The sequence below is a fragment of the Prorops nasuta genome, unplaced genomic scaffold, assembly GCF_024137725.1.
Source record: "Prorops nasuta isolate Cenicafe-Biocafe unplaced genomic scaffold, Cenicafe_Pnas_1.2 PNAS00024, whole genome shotgun sequence".
In the NCBI taxonomy this organism is placed as follows: domain Eukaryota; kingdom Metazoa; phylum Arthropoda; class Insecta; order Hymenoptera; family Bethylidae; genus Prorops; species Prorops nasuta.
Window position 1 is genome coordinate 2,486,301 of NW_027116821.1, and position 16,549 is coordinate 2,502,849.

The 16,549-nt window shown below is 28.8% G+C and overlaps 2 protein-coding genes and 1 long non-coding RNA gene across 8 annotated transcripts; all 3 read right to left on the reverse strand.

Moving 5' to 3' along the window:
* Positions 1-929: 929 nt before the first annotated feature.
* Positions 930-9,056, reverse strand: cib (thymosin beta cib). Of its 3 annotated transcripts, none has more exons than XM_066740709.1 (6): positions 8,289-9,056; positions 3,963-4,110; positions 3,569-3,682; positions 3,154-3,267; positions 2,426-2,539; positions 930-1,580 (listed from the first exon to the last, which is right to left on the reverse strand). In XM_066740709.1, exons 2-6 carry the CDS (start codon positions 4,090-4,092, stop codon positions 1,552-1,554), a joined length of 501 nt encoding a protein of 166 aa, XP_066596806.1. In that variant the 5' UTR covers positions 4,093-4,110; positions 8,289-9,056; the 3' UTR covers positions 930-1,551. The 3 variants fall into 3 exon arrangements, with proteins under 3 accessions (XP_066596806.1, XP_066596807.1, XP_066596808.1); XM_066740710.1 differs by lacking the exon at positions 8,289-9,056 and adding an exon at positions 5,484-5,502; XM_066740711.1 differs by lacking the exon at positions 8,289-9,056 and adding an exon at positions 4,514-4,669.
* Positions 9,057-9,189: 133 nt separating this feature from the next.
* Positions 9,190-10,420, reverse strand: RpLP2 (ribosomal protein LP2). 2 transcript variants are annotated; one of them, XM_066740712.1, is made up of 4 exons: positions 10,262-10,420; positions 9,684-9,856; positions 9,447-9,545; positions 9,190-9,297 (listed from the first exon to the last, which is right to left on the reverse strand). In XM_066740712.1, the coding sequence occupies exons 2-4, from the start codon at positions 9,853-9,855 to the stop codon at positions 9,227-9,229; spliced, it is 342 nt and encodes a 113-aa protein (XP_066596809.1). In that variant the 5' UTR covers position 9,856; positions 10,262-10,420; the 3' UTR covers positions 9,190-9,226. The 2 variants fall into 2 exon arrangements, with proteins under 2 accessions (XP_066596809.1, XP_066596810.1); XM_066740713.1 differs by lacking the exon at positions 10,262-10,420 and having other exon boundaries at positions 9,684-9,888.
* A 915-nt stretch (positions 10,421-11,335) lies between these two features.
* LOC136781719 (uncharacterized) lies at positions 11,336-15,123 on the reverse strand. Of its 3 annotated transcripts, none has more exons than XR_010823970.1 (7): positions 14,995-15,123; positions 14,517-14,747; positions 13,383-14,308; positions 12,722-13,076; positions 11,850-12,464; positions 11,540-11,782; positions 11,336-11,455 (listed from the first exon to the last, which is right to left on the reverse strand). It is a non-coding gene; the product is annotated as an uncharacterized lncRNA (long non-coding RNA). The 3 variants fall into 3 exon arrangements; XR_010823969.1 differs by having other exon boundaries at positions 11,850-12,207; positions 12,264-12,464; positions 12,722-14,308; XR_010823968.1 differs by having other exon boundaries at positions 12,722-14,308.
* Between the last annotated feature and the right edge of the window lie 1,426 nt (positions 15,124-16,549).

The window sequence follows — 16,549 nt, forward strand, 5'->3', positions numbered from 1 at the left end:
ATTTGTAATTTGTCTTTTTATCCTTTGAGCCAAACTCTGGCTTACCCCAGCAATCCATGTTAGAATATTGTTTTAGTTTTTGAATTTAAATAGGTATTCTATGTTAAAACGTCATAATTTTGTAATTTAACAAAATCAACTTTCAAATTGCTCAAAATTTTGTATATTCATGTATATAATTATTGCATGTTATTTTATAACTACAAATTGTTCAAAATTATAAATGAAATATTGGCAGTGATACACCTTTATGCGTAGACTCCTTGTTAAATGTATAGTCTATAATTCACTCGATTACGCGTCTTTTGGTTATCTAAAAAAAAAGAACAAGAATGCTTATTGTTCAATACTTATATAAACCACAAAGATGTGATAGATTTTGATCTTTCTAATTCGCACATTAAAAAGTTTCTTTAGCCTTTAGAGGGCCAGGGATTGAGGACATTGAGGTGACATATGACCCTTAGAAAATGGGTTGAAAAAAATACTTAATATCATGGATTGATTGCATAGAGCCATAGAAAGGCCGATTCAAAGTTGATCCAAAATATTGGTTTTCTGGACCTCTACAGCACTCTACAGGTTAAAGAGCAAGATAATATAAAAATTAAACTTATATTACGAAGCTTATTTCAATAAATAATTATTTTATATCACGTAAACTTTAGTTAACAATTTACTGAATTTTCGATAAACTATTTGTTTCTAGATAAAAAAAGATTCAATATCGTCATGAGATAATATTGATAAATTTTGTTATTACAGGAAATGACTTCTCTTTTTTTGTTTGGATTTCCACACACAAGTTAGCAAATAATTAAACAGTCATCGAGTGTATGATATGCATAAGTAATAAGCTCATAAACTTTTAAAAAAGTTCCTTCTACAAATAATTAAAGCTGAAGAAATTAAGGGCAAAAAGAAACAGGTATTTTTGTACAAATTTTTATTGTTAATTACAATAATTCTCCAAAATGACAATTCAATGTCAATACGAATATTAAAAAAGTACAAGCCTGTTGTATAAAATATTATTGTAAGATTAATTCATTACACCACTATAATAAAGTATTCCATAATATATACCATACAATTACATTTCAATTTATTTTGTTACCGAAACTAATATTTTTTTTGTGCGTAAGACTTTTTCTGAATGAAAATTACATTCTTCAGTGAATTAAAAATGATGAATACTACTTAATGACGATAATAATTTCGGCCGAAGATTGCATTTATTAGCTATAGTGGTATATAGTTTAAATATTAGGCAACTTATATCATATAAACGTTTGTTAATATTGATTATAAAATCTAATTATATACGATCTAGTACGTTTATATCGTATATGTATTTAAAAATAAAGGTACAACCTCGCAAAAAGGACAGGTCGCCCAGTATCCATTATACGGCACCCAGTATAAGGCATTATTGGGAAATTCAATGATTTGTTTATAGACAGTATACAAGTAATTGTTATAAAATGCCGAAGTATATAAAAATAATAGCAATTAGGACGTTTTTCTTCTTATCCAATTTTTAGTGCTGCTTTAAGCGGCTACTTTTTCAGCATCGATCGCTAAAATAAAAGATGATTACTTACACTACTTTCAATATATTACAAGGTATTAAAAATCAACCGGATTGTATTGACGAACCTTGTAAAAGTTCTAATCTTTATTGGGTGTATTAGATATATCTCGTAAAGCATTGCAAATGGTTAGGTTAAATGAAACATTAATACAGTACTTAAGAAAGCTCTTGAGAATAAATTCAAGAATATGCAATAAAAACTATGGTTTTATAATTACAATTTTTGAATTGGGTTTTATAGTAATTTTAAATATATTAGTCATAATCTAATTCAAGGCCATCAACAAGTCCATTGTTTTAAATCTTACAAATACTGTCTAAGTAAGCTACTTTTTAATAAATAGTCACATTTGCAAGATAAGCAAGCATACACGTATTATTGTTATACATAATGGTGATTTTTCTTGACTTTTAAAGGTGTTAAAAGATTATTCGTTATTAATATAAAAATGTTCAATTATGTTATGGCAAAATGATAAATTCAAATAGAGTGAATGATTTTAAGAATAAAATTCTTATACTATAGTTTTATTTAGTGACTAATTTCAAACTTACTATGGATTAAAAATTCTTTAATTCAAAGCTTTATACTAGTAGAGGTATCTTATGACTTTTTCTTGACATTGCTCAAAAAGTCCATGGGTTCATAGTAAGTTTCAAAAAGAAGATACTTTTATTACTGAACAATCTTTTAATTAAGGTTTAGAAAAAGAAAATTGTATAAAAATTTTAGTCTTAAAATGATTAAATCTTTATGAACTTACTGGTTTGACATAAATTAATTAGATGCCTTTTAAACTATATAGAATGTAAGGTACTGAAATTGTTTACCTTCTTTGGTAGGCAAAGGATTTTTTTCAAGAGTTTGTGCATGTTTCAATTTTGCTGGGTCGAAATTCTCAATACCAGATATTAGTTGTTGCTTTCCTTTCTCTTGTTGAATGGCTGTATTGTAAATAAAAATAAAACATTATTACTACACAAAATTACAGAAACTCTTACTTTAACCTAAACATATAAGAAATCTACCAGATGGTGGAATTGAAGCAATGATTTTAATAGGAATTCCGATTCTCTTTAAAAAAGAAAGCTAGCGAAATTTTTTTAAAATTATTACTTAATGAGTTTAGATTGAATCATACTTTAGATCTTTTAGATTATCAGATTGTCGTATTTTTTAAGGGATAATTATGATTGACTTTACACCATGAATACTCTATAATGTTAATGAATCATTTGTAGAAGAATATGAAAACAGTTTTTTATGAACAAATCGGTAAATGTTGATTTTATTAAAATGTTTAATGGTATCTTTTTATAGATAATTAAATTTCCTATCAGAATCAACATTTTAAAATTTATTACTACCCATAGTTGAAGCCTTTTGTAATTTTAGAGAACTATCTGGTACTTGTCAAATAATGACCAGAATCAATGAAGCAAATTTTGAAATTAAATCCTTATATAAGTTTTCACTCCACAATTTATTTTATTGCATTGCACATTTAAAAAAAAAAAAATTAATAATACACAAATAACTTTAAAACTTCCATGTTTACCATCTTTATCCGGCAATGGATTCTTTTCTTGAGTTTCAGTATGTTTTAGACTGGCTGGATCAAAGTGTTCTATACCAGCAATTAAGGTTTGTTGAGTTTTCTCCGCAGCTACATCTAATAATAAATCAAGGAAAACCAATTTATTATTTTAAATTAAAAATATAAAATATTAAATGTTTTAAATTACAATAAAATGGAAATAAATAATTTTCTGAAATTCATACTTACTAATATAAAATCACCCATATTTACAGAATGTTTTTTTCTCATCATTTCTAGATATTATAAATTTTTTAATAAAAGAGAAATTAACTAAAGGTTCCTGTAGCAATTAAAACTTAGTATACAGTAGATTTGCAGTTAAACCAAATAATTAACAGGCCACCCAGAAAAATGTATTTACATCTGATGTTACCTTTGGCATTGGGTAAGATAATCTTCTCTTTTGTGTCTGCATGCTTCAATTGTGCTGGTTGAAAGCTCTCAACTCCATGGATTAAGTCAGAATGTTGCCTCTCCTGTCGAACATCTGAAAGGAGCAAGTTATTCAAAAAACTATTCATTTAACATTACAATTTCAAAAATATCTTCCTCATTAACCTCTCTTAAGGGCCAGTTGTAGCACCTACTGATAAATTTTTTACTAAATTAATCCATTTGGTGAAACTTCAAATTGAAAAAAATTTATAACACAGTAAAGCTTTACCAAACAGTTAAATTTGACTAGTAGGTGGCAACACCTTAAGCTTTTACGTAAATAAATACTAACAAATCATTTATGATAGAATAAGATAAAATGATATACAAACCTTCTGCAGAAGGTAAAACATTTTTTTCAGTAGTTGCTGCTTTCTTCATACAACCATAATTAAATCCTTCTAATTCGCTTTTTAAATCCAAGTTAACTTTAGGTAAGTCTTTAAGTGATGGGCTTGACATCTTTTTAATTTATGTAATCTGAAACCATTATAAGATTCGTATAAATTTAAAACATATTAAAGGTATATTGAACAGTTAAGTATAATAATTAAATCTAATAACTGTATAAACTTAATGTTACATGATTATAAATTTATATTTTTTATAGGATTTTTCAATTTGTTCCTTAATTATGCACTAATTGTAATAAAAGAACTTTAATTCCATTACAAATAGTGATTAAAATTTGAAAGTACATTACAATTATACTATCATTAAAAGAATACAAATACAGTTTTGATTAAAATCCCCTTCATAATCCAGTTAACATTCCAGTTAACCATTGATTCAAGTGATTCTGTGTAAATTTTGATAAACATTTTCTCAAGAAAGCCAATTTAAAATTATTTATAAAAACAAAACTATTTTGTAAAATCCCTACCGGTGCCTCAGTTTAATAAAATCCTTCCTACTTAATCAACTTGTAAGGGGTAAAACGCGTCATATCCAGATAGTTGCATCTTGAAGTACAAGAGAAGGAGTCCGTGAAAGTTAATAAGGAAACTAGGTTAGCAGAATCTGTCGGGGTTTAAGTATAGGATGCGTTGGCGGTGCTTATCTAACATACGATCAAGGAAGAAAATCTTTCCCGACTAAAGGCTGCCATTGCCATCAACATCACCACTGCAATTACAATCGCAAACACCGTTCAAAATAGTACAATTAGGTCATGGCGACGTACGCAAACCAATAATTCTAAATCGAAACTCGTTTATTTTAATTTATTCCTTTTAATCAGTCTTCAAAAGTAGATTATGCCTAAATAAGGCTCAATATTAATTGTAAAATATAATCTAAGAGTAAATTAATTAAATTATTTGCTGAAATCTCTTCCAGAGAATTCTATATTACCCCTTATTTAATAATAGCGAATCTTTTATATTATCAATTTTAGCGCTGAAAACTTTTTCTTGAATATTTTTTCTTTGCTATATGAAAAAACTATTGGATAACAGGTTAACAATTTTTGTTTACCGTATATTAAAATTCCTTCGCTCATAAAGGGCCACTGATGATTTCATAGGAATATATTTTTTAAAATTATCACTGTTGTTGCTATCAGTAAAATAATGTAAGTTCTATGTAAATTTGAAATAAAAGTTTTGTCAATAAAGAAACATCTTAATATAAATATAATTTAAAATTTTTGTTCAGAAAGCGCATTGTAAATTATATAATTATTTATTTAATATACTTGTGTAGAAAATGTTTTTAATACGCAAATAAAACGAATTAAGCTATTGCTAAAAATATTGATGTTGTACTTCCGAAATATATAAATAAAAAATACATGCATCCACAGGTTCTTATTATTAAGAGTAGTTTAAATGTAAGGTTTTATATGTATTTACTTTTAAAATCCTGAGAATTTTTAGCAATCACAGTAACCCTATAAAGTGCACAGCATGTCCCAAAAAGGTTAGAAGGCAAAAAATCTCGGATACTATAAGCATTAACGGGATTTTTCAAACTGACATTACAGAGAGACAACGTATGTCAACATATGCGACCTTATTTGAAGATCGATACCAAATTTATTTAATATTTTAGTGATGTCGCGGGAATTGACCTATCTAATAAAATAGTCTACATTTTAATAAAATGAAGAATGATTTTAGGTTATAAGAGCAATTATTAAATTTTTTTCCGAAAATATGAGTATTTTAATAGAAAGAGCAGCTCCTGTTTCATTAAAAAAATATAATGAGGTTGAAATTCAACGCCAAATAATATTTTATCGTTGATACGCGTTTCCGGCTTTTGCTCGGTAATATCGGTAAGAGGGATCACGTTAATATCTACAGCAATCTCCAGCTTGAAGTGAGATGAATTTCCGTGTTGACTTTTTTCATAAAATTAAAAATTTTAATTATATATTCGTATTAAGGTGGTTCCTACGTAAATAAAATTTCTTCAGTATTATTTAAAATTTTAAAGAAACGTTATTTAGGCATAGAGGGATAATCTATTAAAATTTGGAATGATGTTACCGATGATATAAGTAAGAAATAATTATTTGAAATTGGCACTTTTAACGTGTAGCCTAATGGGTGATCAACACATTCTGAAGAAATTTACGATGTCCCGTATTGCAATGACTTCACAAAGCAATAAAAAACTGTAGTAATATATTTTAAATTATAAGCAATTTTTTAATAACCGAAAATATGTACATTACCGATAATAATCGCCTATTATTATTACTAAGAAATTTAAAAATCTCTTATTTGTCTATATTCTGCATGGAAATGTGGTAACTCCTCAAGTCATATGTGTATTTCTTTTAATATAATTGTTTCAAAAAGATTAATAAAAATAACACTTAAATTATTAATTTTTTACAAATTAATTTTCTATCACAACCAGAATAAGTAAAGTATTATTTTCAATTTTGTAACTACTTATAACTCTATATGACTAGAGAGTCGCGCATGAACCACCTTAAATGCAATTAAATTGACATTGAATATACTAAGCCAAGAATAAAGTACGTCATTAATTTGTACAAGTTTTACAACGACAAAATTTCCTTTAAAATCAGATTTAGATAAAATGATTTCATTCTTTAAAAAACGCAACGTTCATAAAGGCAAGATTCATATTACAACATAAATTCTTGTTAGGTGCTTCACTCAGCAAATATACATTATAGGTATTTCTACTGAACAAATTAAAGTTGCACGTATCATTCGTTAATCACAATAACGTAAAAATTCAAATACCTTGACTCTATCAGATACAGTTTAGTGTAGAACAGCTATAATATTCGCATTCCAAATATTTTATGGTCACTTAGTTAAAATACAGATTGTTCAGCATAACGATTTTCATGATTTTTCAAACATTCTTATAATATCAGAAATACATATACTTCAGATAAAAAATGAGAAGCATGAAAGCTTTTGAAAGAAACTTGGAGAGTATATTACAAACATTAGGTTTATATCTTAAAAGATGGACCTTCACTTAATTACAAGCTTTTCGTTGGAAATCAAATTATTATTACCGCTAAATGCATTTGCTTAAGCCATTGAGCTTGTATTATTAGTATTTTTTTCTAGTTCTCAGTATTTCTATTATTTAGCTCGGTTGTTTCGAGATTGTTAATACACTCTGTTCAAGCATTACAAAAACAACTAGAAACAAAAATAAATATGAATACAAAGCGACTATAAGATGTTTCTTTTCTCTAAAAAAGAAACTATACATTTACGCTAATGCCCACTCGCAGTTGAAACTTTTGTGAAAACCACGCCCTTGTTTCGTACGTATGCCGCATGTCCCTCACTGACGTCCCACGCATAAAATAAGAAAACTGCTAATCTCACCAGCTTAAAACTTAATAAATATCAACATCGCTTAAATTTCTTCAATTATCTCAGATTCGAACCAGCGCGTTCCTTATTATTAAAATTTTAAGGAAACCAGGGAAATTCTGAGAAAAAAAAACAAACAAAAAACACTGATTTGATTTTTATTGCAATTTTTTTACTATTCAAATCTACGCATTATAATAATTGCCGGATACACTACCACTGACATTCATACTACATTTTTATTAGATACCTTCTTTCAAATACATTAATTTAATTTCCTATGGTGACGACATAGCTTTACACAAATTTGACCACACCCTTTTTAATTCTTATATATATTTCTAGCTAATATGTAGTGCGTACATCCAAGATTGATTTAAATTGTTCGGTCAGCTACGATAGGTATAACAGTTTAATGTTTAGTGTTCCATTGTATTCCGGAGAGAGAAACAGAGCGAGAAAGAAAAAGCAAAACGGAAGGGGGAAAGTGAAATGGAGAGAGAGAGAGAGAATATGGAGAAGCCGGTATAGAGAGGTGAGTATAGGGGATATAGGTATACGTTCGTACATCCTTATGTTCAACGTTTTAAGGCTTCATTCTTCAAAGGTTTAATATTTTCCGTAAAGAAGTACTTATTAATAAAATTTTAATCTACAATCCGATGATCGATTTAATTAAGTTATACTAATCTTCATTTAAAGCAACGATTAAATAACTTTTGTGAAATACACAGTTTTAGAAAAGCTATTGTCTTTTTGTCGTATTACATTCGGTTGATGTAAACAGATGCGGTAGAACAAAGGATAAGAAAATGCATGCAGGATAAAGTGAGCACTGACCTTTTATCACTAGACGATATGTAGGCGCTGACTAACGCAGACACTGTTTTAACACTATATTTTTAAGTCACTGAAAGAGAACGATCGAGGCTTAGGTGAGTCGAGGGTGTACAATGATCGACCGCTTAACTTAATGCTTTTCTGGCACCGAACGTAATATTTTATCGTACACGTTACACCGTCGTCCGTCAGCTCAGCTCAGTCCCAGAAGTCCCACTGTCCGTAGACCGTAACTATCCCTGTCTATCAGTCAGTTTGGTTACGGTTACGGTATCAGCGCAGCAAAGCGCAAGCCAGTTGCCAGCCAATTGCCGTTCCCTGATCTCCCTCTAATGTCGCCCAACTTAACCCAGAGTTAAAGTGGTATAGTTAATGTAACGGGAACTATACCACTTTAACTCTGGGTTAAGTTAACCCGACTTGGTAGGGTTCACCCTAAGAATCACGCCCGTCTAGTGTCCACGTGTCAATTTCCTGCACGCATAAAATGCTTAAATTCCGTATAATAAACGTAATATAAACTATACATTTCATGTGCTTGCTTCTTTGTGCCTATTTCGATATTCAGCCCTATCCTTACGAGCTGCCACCGACCAAGTACAGAGTAATACATACACTGTTCAAAATTGAATTATGTATACTTAATTGAAATTGACCGAAATTTGAACACGTCGCAATAAAACTAAAATTAAAATTAAAATCAAAAAATTGTTAAAACTACCTTTTTTCTCACACAGAAAAGGACAAAAATTCATTACTTGAGAAGAACAAAATTGTCAAGTAAATGTGTGAATAAAATTCAATATTAACTTATATAAGCTACTTTTTTTTAGATTAGTTTTTTGCATAAATAATAAAATTTCAAACCACAGCTATTGTTTGCAAAAATAAATGTAGGAAATGATTTGTAATATAAGTCATTTATTTTATGTTACAGCTTAATCAAATAAGCCAAAGCCCATGTCATCGTCTTCTGATTCTGATTCCTCTTTAGCTGCTTTCTTATCTTCTGCAATTTGAGTAAGTTTTTTGTATTAGTTTTATATAGATATTTTAATCATAATAAAAACAATTCAATTAAACAATGCTATTGATAATCCATAACACCTAGAACACTACAAAGTTAACTTGGGTTCTTATACTAAATAATGAAATTACCTTTCTTTTCTTCAGCAGCTGGTGCTCCTGCTGGTGCTGCGGCTGCAGCTGCTGCTGGAGCAGCACCTCCGACAGGCATGGAAGATAATTTCTCCCTACCTAAAAGTTTTATCTTAGATTTAATATAAAGTCATAATTTAATTATAACAAAAATAGTTAATATATATAGTTGACCTGATCTTAAATAAAATTAACCAAAAAAATGGTTAATCAAAAGTTTAAGTAAAAATATATTACCTTGAGCAATCACATCATCTATGGACTTGCCATTAAGTTCCGAAATAACCTTTTTCAGTTTTTCTGCATCAGCCTCAATCCCCACAGAAGATAAGATTTTTTCAATTTCATTCTGGCTTGGGGTAGTTTTACCTCCAAGCACAGCAAGTAAATACGCGGCCACGTAACGCATTCTAAAAATATGAATTACATTCATTAATTTATGGATTTTATAAATTTGCATAAATAAGGAAATATGATAAACATCAGTAATAAGGTTACCATCACGGATCTCAGTCGAAAGATGGTGATTGATTGAAAATCATCATAACTAAGTAATTTAATTTAAAAATAATTTTAAAAAATATATATATGAAGAACCAAAAAATATCTCAGATATTTTAGAAATGAGAGGTTACTATGTTGATCACGCGGCTTCGCAAAAGTTACAAGAGCTGAATGAGTGAATATCCATAAACATCGAAGAATACTAATTGCTTAGCGTAAAATCAGTTAAGCATTTATATCGATAAAGAAATCAAGTAGTTTTAAAAATTAATATGAAAGAGGGAAATAAATGATAATGGAAAAAATAATACCTTTAAGTCTTCCGACACGAAACGTGGAACACGTCTAAGTTATCGTCGTGTATAAGAGGGGAAAGAGCAGGAAAGAGCGACCAAGAAGTCAGGACTGTCCAGCGCTGGGATTCTGTAACTTCCCAGCGATGGTGTCGGTATCGCTAACTACCGATAGTTGTCGCTTGCAGTAACGAGAAAAGAGCGATTTTGTAACTTCCGTCTATGGGTGCATTCCAAATTACGCATGAATGAAGCGCATAGAATGTACAGTTTATGTCACATTTATTATAGAATTTAAGTGCTTATTGCGCGCATATGCGTGACTCAGAACGCACCCGGTAGGGTGACAATTGGCCTACAACTTTTTTTTTCGGCGCATCGCATCTAGGTATCTGTATGAATATGACTATGGCCGCCATACTGGTTGTATGAAAACTGGCAACGTTGGACAAATTGACAGATTGAAGAATAAAAATGTCCAAAACGAAAGGAAAGGAATAAATATAATACTTCTGAATTAAGTATTAATCATTTTTAATTCAAAACATTATTAAAACACGCAGGATGCTGTAGTTGGCGGGAAAAGAGCAGAAACATCAGATAAGTATTATCGTTACAATAACAATAAAAGTAAAAGATATTATATCTTTGTTAAAAATGATTCTTCTGTTTTTCAGATGTTATTTAGAGAGAAGGAATCAAAAAGACGAAAGGTTGAGGTAATAGATGTACCTGTTAGAAAAAGAAAACATTACAAGGACTACTAACACAGTTAAATTGTAAGTGCACTAATACTCAAAATAAAATATTAAGTAATATTACTGCTTATAGGATTATCTTTTTAAGTTACTACAAATACACTTTTATAAATAATATATATATTTGTTTCAGTGTACATTTGATGTCTCTTTAAAAATAAATATAATAATAAACAGTAAAAGAAATACTGGATAACTATAACCTAAGGAACTAAAAAGGCCATAAAAATCAGGTGGTATTTGAAGATAGGATGAAAATTATGTTGTTTTAATATATATTTATTAATGTAAATAACAAGACAAAAATAAAATTCAAATGTAAAACAAGTATATAAAAAAAGTATTCGTCAACATATAAAATTCCTGGTTATTCATTTCTTCGGCATACTCACTAATATTACTTTTCTCCTTTTGTCAATCTGTATTTTATTTGAAGGATTTTGTATATTTATATCTGAAATCATATATTTTTAGTAATGGTTTCGTGTAACAAATAAATAATTATTGATGTGAGAACTATAGTAAAATGTATGATTACCTAAATTTTTACCAGCATCGTGTACAATCTTCTTAACTTTTGATAAGAATCTCTTATTTTTATAAATGGTTTCATTTATTAGATTGACAATAAGCTGATCGTTAGAGTTAACATTATATTGCTCTTCAAATATTTCTCAATGGTTTTTTAGCCATTTTTTATAGTCACTTATTATTTTTGGTTTTTCATCTTTTATATTAATTTCTTGTATATAATATATTTTTATTAGACTTATTAACTTTTCTTAAAGAAGAGACATTTTTCAAGTTCATTTTTTAATTTAATAATAATGTAATTTTTCAAAACTTACTAATAAAACGGAAAACAGAAGGACGTGACCCCATATTCTCTTTTAAAGTTTTGTGGAAACGCTCTTGGGTATTATTTGTTTTGTCTACTTTTTTATAAACTGAAAGAATGTTGGGATTTATTCTCCCAAGCCAAAATCTTTTAAAATAAATTAATAAAATTCTTAATCTTTGATTTAGATTCTCATTTTTTTCAATTTCTTTTTCAATTAAATTGATTCCTTTTTCCATTAAATAAGCAGGCAATAGAGGTATAGCATATAATTTCCGTAAAAAAAAATATAGTTTAATTTGTTGCGAATAATGCAAATCTTTTATATTTTTAAAAATTTTTAATTTTTTAGCTTGCTTTCTGACTCTCTGTAAATAATAGAAAATTAATGAGCTTAGTATTAATAATTATGAAGATTACTCACGTAAATAAAATGAAAATAGCATCCGGTTATTTCTGCTTTGTTAAAATTTATTAAAATAGCATTTTGTAATGCTCTTTCGAAGTCAAGAATCCACCTTGAAGGGTTAAACTGTCTAAAAACATTTAATTTGATAAATTGAAAAAGCTTATTATACAAAACTTCAGTTTTTCTATTGGCTAAAATCATGATAATAGGAATAGCCTGTAAAAAAAATTTAATTCGAAATAGATTATGCAGCATATTTATATATGTAATCTTATAGTTAGCAATTTGGAGTTTTATTTTATGAGTCAAGAAATAAGCTTCTTGTAAACTTCTTTAATATCTTAAACAAAATTATAAGAATTCTTAAAGAGTTTCAGAGATAAATTTCTTTTTAGTCTCATCAAAAAGAACTTCGAAACTTGTCCAAAAAAACTGATAGTATTAGTTAGGAAAATATTAATTGGGGTAATTACTTTTCCATTATACTTTGTCATAATTGTTATTAGTTGCTTGGCATTTTGCATTTTTACTGGCACAGTATCGAAAGTGCCATCAACGTGGCATGTTTCGAATTTGTTTAATAATCGAATCATTTTTTTATCATATAAAACAGCAAAACAAGTGTCGCCGTCACTGTACTGTTTTATTGTCAATTTATGGATCCGATTATTAACATTGAATTGTAAATATTTTTTCCACTTTTTGCTATTCAATGTAGTTTCAAAATCTTCTAACGATTTCGGAGCTTTTGGATGCTTTCCCACTTTCCACCTTTTGAGGGTTCGCTTTATACTGTTAAAGCTTACACTAGCAACAGCATCTGAATTTCTGTAACATTTTTATACAGAGTGTTAATCATCTAATTATTTATTACGAAAATAAATGAAAATTTAAGAAAAATGTTAAAGCCAAAGATTTGGAGCTTAAAAAGGGACATTAGATGGTATAATGGGTTGGCCTTGTAAAAGGTTATTTAACATGAGGTCGATTACTCTCAGTTTTTTAAATGGGAAACTTATTATACGTATATAATATATATATATATATTTATATACATATATTAGCTATTATAATATATATAATGTCCTTCTTTAATCCACGAAACTCTTGTTTGTTATTTGTTTAAAAACCCACTATTTTTCTACATAATTATTCATTATATCTCTATCATCGGTTGTCAGGCGTTAAATTTTTCAATAAATGCATTTTATATATTATATACGCCATTATACCTTAGTGAGCAATCGTCATATGCTTGTTTAGACGTTGAAGGAATATTTTGTATATAATTATACATCTCCTTCTTAAATTGTCCAGCTTTTAAATTCTCTGTATTAACTAAATGATTATGATTTCTCAAGGTTACAAAATTCTCATCTTTATCAATATACTTTGCTGTGCCAGAGCAACCTTTGTCAATGCAAGCTAAGAACCTACATCATTAAAATTAATTCTTATCACATTTAACTAACGTTATTTTCAATAGATGACTTACGTGACAGATGATCCGTCTTTTCTTTTATATGTTTTTTTTATTTTATATTTGTTACTATCAGGATAAAAATGACATTTGTAAATACACTTTCTTCGATCCATAATGAAAAATTATTATTAAAAAGTCGAAATAGGTCACTTTTAGTTGAAAAACAAGCGAATCAACTATAACGATCGGCTAATGATTTAAAATAGACTGACAATGTGTTCTGTTTACACAACAAACAAACAATGGAGCATACATGACTTTGACATTTACTCCTTAAAACTGTTAATTTTGAAATATGTACTAAATGAGCATATATAATTTTAGTCATCCTGACAATTATAACAGTTATTCCTGACTAACTATTTTTATAGTGAGCACAGTTTTTAGTTACAAACTCATAATCATTGCATCAATATAGAGAATAAAAATGCTGCATAATCTAAGGGAGAAACAAATAAGTATTGAAATAAAATGTGCTACATATAAGAAGCATATGACGATTGCTTATTAATTTATAATAGCATATAACTTTGGAGTATTTATTTAATACTTCCATTAATGTAAACCATTGACAGACCTATAAAAAAGTAAAAATGACATTAATTATGATAAGCTGAAAGAGGCATTACGAAAGATCATAGAAGACCTCTGCAATTAACCCTTTGCACTCTGCTGTTATCATACAGAGAATATTATGTCCCTTCAGAGGGGACAGCTGAGTGCAAAAGGTTAATAAAAAAATGTAGAAACCAAACTACAGAGCAATACACATAAATGTTACTTACAATTAGATGTAAATAAAAAATAAGGTGCGATAAAGCTCTCTCTATACCATTGAGAATGATTCTATCCATTTGAAAGAGCACTGCAAAATGATATTGCAGCAGATTGTACGAAGGTAGGAATATAGCTGCAGACTGTCTCCTTCTTATAAATAATAAATAATCTTGAATATTATTTTTTCCAAATAAGTTACTGTTTGAGTTTGTTTCGTTCACTGTATACCCAGAAAAAAGCTGAAATAAATTAATAAAAAAATTTAATACCAAATATGTTAAATATTCTCAAAACATTAAAGTCAACTAATGGGACAGGGATTTAAGAAAAGTAAAACACACATGTAAAAGTTGAAAATTAAAATAAAAGTAGATTACCAACATAGATATAAAAGTTCTTTTCATTGCGTAAAATAAGAGTTCCAATAATTGCTCAGTGAGATACAAGAAATAAACTATTAAAGTATTCGATAACATGTTACAGTACCTCAAAAACTTATACGTTGTTGTAATAAAATGTAGTATGCTATAATCTACTACCCATGTTGAACTTTCAATATGTGCACTGAGTATCCAATGCACTTCTAATTTAAGTGTGTTAATAGTCCTTGTAATGTTTTCTTTTTCTAACAGGTACATCTATTACCTCAACCTTTCGTCTTTTTGATTCCTTCTCTCTAAATAACATCTGAAAAACAGAAGAATCATTTTAACAAAGATATAATATCTTTTACTTTTATTGTTATTGTAACGATAATACTTATCTGATGTTTCTGCTCTTTTCCCGCCAACTACAGCATCCTGCGTGTTTTAATAATGTTTTGAATTAAAAATGATTAATACTTAATTCAGAAGTATTATATTTATTCCTTTCCTTTCGTTTTGGACATTTTTATTCTTCAATCTGTCAATTTGTCCAACGTTGCCAGTATTCATACAACCAGTATGGCGGCCATAGTCATATTCATACAGATACCTAGATGCGATGCGCCGAAAAAAAAAGTTATAGGCCAATCGTCACCCTACCACGCACCCTATATGGATTCAGTAAAGATACGATACGATTTCACTTGTCGCTCGTCGCTAGCGATAAATATAAGATGATATAGTATATGCAATCCAAGATGGACACTAGCGACAGAATATGCAGTTTATGATGTTTATCTCTCCTATGTTTTCACTTGTCGCTTGTCGCTCGTCGCTAGCAGCGACATATTCTGAGGCGGGTTCTGAATGTAGGAACGAAGGAAACGGGTAATCGCTAGCAGCAATCGCATAATGGTTTCTTAGGTGTAGTAACTGTGGTGTCGTGTTATGGTGTATGACATTTGAATTTAATTTGCATATGTATAAAAAAATTGTGAATATTAAAATAATAATCAAAAGTTATGAGGTATGCACATATATTGAATGAGGAATTAATAAAGGTTTCATATATATTTGAAATGAATGTTTTCTTAAATCCTTGTTATGAAATTATTTCCTTCATTTTCCTATATAACATGAGAGGATGAAAATTATATAGTTCATATATCAGAAAATAATAATTTACATTAGTAAAGTTATGATTATCCCTAGTTTGATAATTTTATTAGTAAAATTAATTGTTGCTGCATGTTACTCATAATAAAACTTAATTGAATTTATTTTGTAATAAAAATATTACAATTTAAGATTCTGTTTTTAGTAAGAAATCTATACAGGGTGAGGAACTTAAACCGCCCCAAAACATTATTAGTAGAAAAAGATGCATATCTTACTCTAAACTAATCAAGTGGATTAAGGGCAATGAATGGGGTGCCCACCCTACTACGCTATTACTTCTCTTTAGACTCCTTATCAGACCTAAAATTGAATGGGGAATGATGGTCTATTTGAACCCATCAAATCATAGTATCATAAACAGTTACAATTCATTATTAGTCACAATAGTTGAGTTCGGAATTAAACTCTTTTCACTCCGACGGAGCTTTCCCTAGAATTCCCTATTCACTCCGTCTAGTAATTCTGTGTCCGGGAGCAAGTTAGAGAGTGAATAGGGA